The sequence below is a fragment of the Oryza glaberrima genome, chromosome 9 (genome assembly GCF_000147395.1).
Source record: "Oryza glaberrima chromosome 9, OglaRS2, whole genome shotgun sequence".
Lineage (NCBI taxonomy): Eukaryota > Viridiplantae > Streptophyta > Magnoliopsida > Poales > Poaceae > Oryza > Oryza glaberrima.
Window position 1 is genome coordinate 6,178,238 of NC_068334.1, and position 3,915 is coordinate 6,182,152.

At 55.0% G+C, this 3,915-nt stretch overlaps 1 protein-coding gene across 1 annotated transcript; it reads right to left on the reverse strand.

The window, feature by feature from the left end:
- Nucleotides 1–356: 356 nt before the first annotated feature.
- Nucleotides 357–3,225, reverse strand: LOC127784714 (uncharacterized). Its single transcript, XM_052312055.1, has 5 exons — nucleotides 2,870–3,225; nucleotides 2,536–2,611; nucleotides 1,318–2,211; nucleotides 799–1,118; nucleotides 357–546 (listed from the first exon to the last, which is right to left on the reverse strand). The coding sequence occupies exons 1-5, from the start codon at nucleotides 3,223–3,225 to the stop codon at nucleotides 357–359; spliced, it is 1,836 nt and encodes a 611-aa protein (XP_052168015.1).
- Nucleotides 3,226–3,915: the final 690 nt, after the last annotated feature.

Sequence of the window (3,915 nt, forward strand, 5' to 3'; positions counted from 1 at the left end):
TAATCTTCAGCAGGCCTTTAATCGCGACGAATTTCTCATTCTTGTTCTACCAATCGCCAAAAAGAGGCCGAACACACACCTTTCGGCGAAAACCCTGCTAATACAACATAAAAAAGGCAAATGGCAAAGTGCATGGTTAAGAGGGGGCGAAGCACATAAAGTGGGCGAAAAACGTCGCCTCTTTTTGGTGTGCAAAAATAATGGAAGCATAAATATCAAAGCCGAAGAAACAGGATAATTGGCGAAACTTGATTCATCTATTCCATATACCAAAAAGGCCATTTCCGGCTACAGTACAAAAGGGGGAACACCGGCCAAATTCACAACGTTCGCCCTCCGCGGCCAACGCACAAAATCTAAAAATCTAAAAAGAGTGGGCGGAGGGCCTCACACCTCTGGGTGATCTTGGCCGACATCTGCCCCAGCGCCCGCATCCGCACCACCTTCTTCGGCCGCTGGCTCCTCGCGCTGCTCTGCTGCCTTTGCCTTTGCCAAGTGTTCGAGCAGGCGCGCCTTGGCGGCGGATCGGCCCTCCTTTTGCCAGAACTGTTTGCACCAGGCACGAAGTGCGGGAAAAATGTCCAGAGAGCTGACCTCCCAATCACCCTTCACAAACTTGGGGAACTCGGCAACGTGCTCGGACCAATTTTGTTGCAGCAAGCCCATGGTAACGGCCGCTGACAGACGCGCGCAGCAATCGCTGTACGCAGTGGCGGAATCGGAGACCGCACCGCTGGCCTGTTCGGTCCACTCCGAGAAGTCAAAGGCAGAAGTATCTTCGCCAGGGATTCCTCGCACCTTCGCCCCCATGTCAGTAAGAGCGAGGCAAAGCGTGCGGACTCAGTGGCTTTCGCCATCTCCCGCGTCAACCTTTGTGCGTCTTTTTCAGCAGCTGCTTTCACTTTACAGGCCTCCTGGCGAAGAGCCTCCATCTTCGGCTCGGTGAGGTTGTAGTATTCAGTCAAGGCGGCGGAATGATCTTGTTCTTTTTTAAGCTCGGCATTCAGACGCTCGATCTCGGCCTTCGCCTCGCTCCCCTTCTCCAGCTCAACTTGGAGCCGCTTGTTCTCAGCCTTTGTCTCCTTGAGGGTGTCGGCGAGGCTCTCCATTTCTAGGCTCTTGCGGCCCAGTTCGTCGTCTTTAGCTCAAAGACGGTTTTTGAAGTCATCAAGACGAGCCTGTACGGTCCGCTCAGTCGAACAATGAGTCGCAACAATCTAGTTCAAGAAAAAAAAGAGAAAGGGGGCGAAGATGATGATCGTCAACATTAGTTGTGGAAAAATGACAGTTAAAAAGAAAGAAATATGAATGACATACCCGGACAGCTAAGCTCTTGATGGCGGAACAGCCTTCGTCGAACTCGTTCAACTCGGTGAACAGGCTCAGGCTGCCAGCCGGAGAAATGAGATTACTTACCCCCTCGACGAAGGGGATAAGATCCGCCCGAGTCTCCAAATCACCAGGGGCAAAGTGGGGCGCCGCAAGAGAATACTCCGAAGCCGACGTTTCAGCGGCCGTTTTCTTCCCCTTCTGGATGGCGAGCGGCGACGCCACCGGTTTGCGCAGAGGGCTTCCGAAGAGCCTGGCCGCGGCCCTCACAACCCGGTCAGCAGAAGCTGAAGTTCCAGTGGCAACACTACCTCCCGCTCCGCCCGCGTCGACCGTAGCACCGAGAGCGGCCGAAAGACCCAGGCTCGTAGCAGGCAAAGTAGGGGTCTCGTCCGAAGACTCGTCGTCGCTGAAAACGCATGCGATATTGACGAGCCCTTTCTTTTTGGTGGTCTTCTTAACTGAACCCCCCTTCGCCAGCTTGACCGCTACAATCGAAACCAGCGCCTTCCCCCCCTCCAATTCCTTTCGGCCGAGGGGGGAGCTGTTCGACTCCACCCCAGTTTCGACATCGTCGGGGCTTGGAGTTGGGGTGTAGCCGCGCGTCTCGGTGCGGTTGTTGGCGGGCTCGTCAGCGGCCATTTCAGTCGCGAGCTCCGTCTCCCCCTCATCCTCCCCTTCCTCTTCGCCGTCATGGTCGTCGACAGTGTCTTCATCGTCGGCGTCAGAGTCGGTGGAGGTAGGGGCCTTTCGCTTCCGAGGAGCCAATTTGACTTGTCCGCGTGTCCGCTTCCTGGAGGTCCCTTCATCGCCATCGGTCTTGAAGGGCTTCGCACGGGAAGGAAGATCGCCATCGTACACCCGATTCGCACGGCCGGCCGCCTGTCGCGTAAACAGCTGGTTGAATTCAACAATCGACACATAGCCGATCATCTTCTAGGCTTCGGTGTCGGCCTGAGCAAGAGTTAACACTATAAAAACGAAACGTGTATTCAGATTAGGCGCCGAGCAGGACAAAAGAGCGAAATACACATACATATAGGAAAGCAGAGGCTTACTGTTTGACCCCTCTGGCATGACGAGCTTTGGCAAGCCATTGACCTCCTCGTCTTGGTTCACCTCGACTTGCCACGACTAGAAGAGAGGGAAGATCCGGAGCATGCAAAACTCTTCCACCATGTCGCGGCAGCTAAGGCGGGAGCAGACCTTGCGAAGCAGGGTGAACTGCGCTTCCATAGCGCCATCGATGACGACTTTGGGCTTCCTGTTCGGCGCGATCGCCCTGCGCTGCCATCAGAGGGCTTTCACCGACTCGGACCCGGCCTCGAAGGGGATGGAGTGGTAGAACCACTTCGACATCCAATGGCGATCCCACTTGAACATAGCGGCATTGACCGGCCAAAGATCGGAGTGCTCAGGGCGAACATTGAAGTTCACGCTCCCGAACGCTGTCTTCTTCGTCCCCACTGGAGTAACCACCGTCTTCTAATTTTCGGTGGCATAAAAAACGGTGCCGAAAAACTCGGCGCTCGGTTCGAACCCAGTGGCCCAGCATGCCCAGTTGAAGATGGCGTTCTGGACGAGAGCCGATGGGCTTAGTTGGGGGAGCTCCACCTGAAAAAGGCGAAGGATCTCTAGCAACAACACGTTGCACGGAAACAGAAGGCCCGCCTCGAAGAACACGGCAAAGACCACCGTCCGGTTGCCACTGGGCTTCGGCACCACAGCCTTTCCTAGGGGAAATGCCTGCTTCTCTGCCAACACACCGGAGGTGACCAGCTTCGCCAACTCATCCTCGTTCACAAGCGAAGCCCCCAGATTGGTGGTGGTGTCATCATCGATCCTGCTGGGATCAGGGCCCGTCACGGAGGCTAGGTTCAGCTTGCGAGGGGCCATGGCGAAAAGTGTGGGTGGTGGCGGAAAGAGGAACGGTCGAAAAGTCTAGAGACTCAAGAGCGTCGTGAAGTGAGAGGGCGGAGAAAGAGAGAGCTCGCGGTGAAAATGACGGGGGTGCGGCGGTGAAAAAAGGGGGGGAATATATAACCCACCCAGGCGTCGATTCGCCTTCCCACCCAATCATAAGCCGCCACGTGTCACAAGTGTAGATGAAACGGTAAATTCCCATTCATTGAGCCGCATAGTGCTAAGCCCACGAAGGGAAGCCCGTCACTGTTCATTGCGGCCAACAGGAAAAAATAAGGACGGCTTCACCATTTGCAAAAGGCGAAAGCTAGGAAAAATTACTAACCGTAAAAATACATATGCACAAAGTGTATACATTTCCTGCAGGACTCCAGTATAGGTTTCGGCAGGAGCGTCGGTCGAAAGGGGGCGCCTCATATCATACCACATGGTTTGCACGGTCTCGGCCAAAGCTCCTAACTCACCCTTGCCCGTGAGGGGCTTGTTGGCGGTAAGTCATGAGACCCTTCGATCAGACCTGCCAAAACCATGCAACCAGCGAGGATGCAAGCTTAAGACGCTAAGGTCATCTAGGTGAAGCTCCATGGCGAAGACTATGAAGCAAAGATGGCGAAGGCTGAAGAGTCGCGCTGGTATCCCGCAAGACCAAATTCGTCTTGGGCG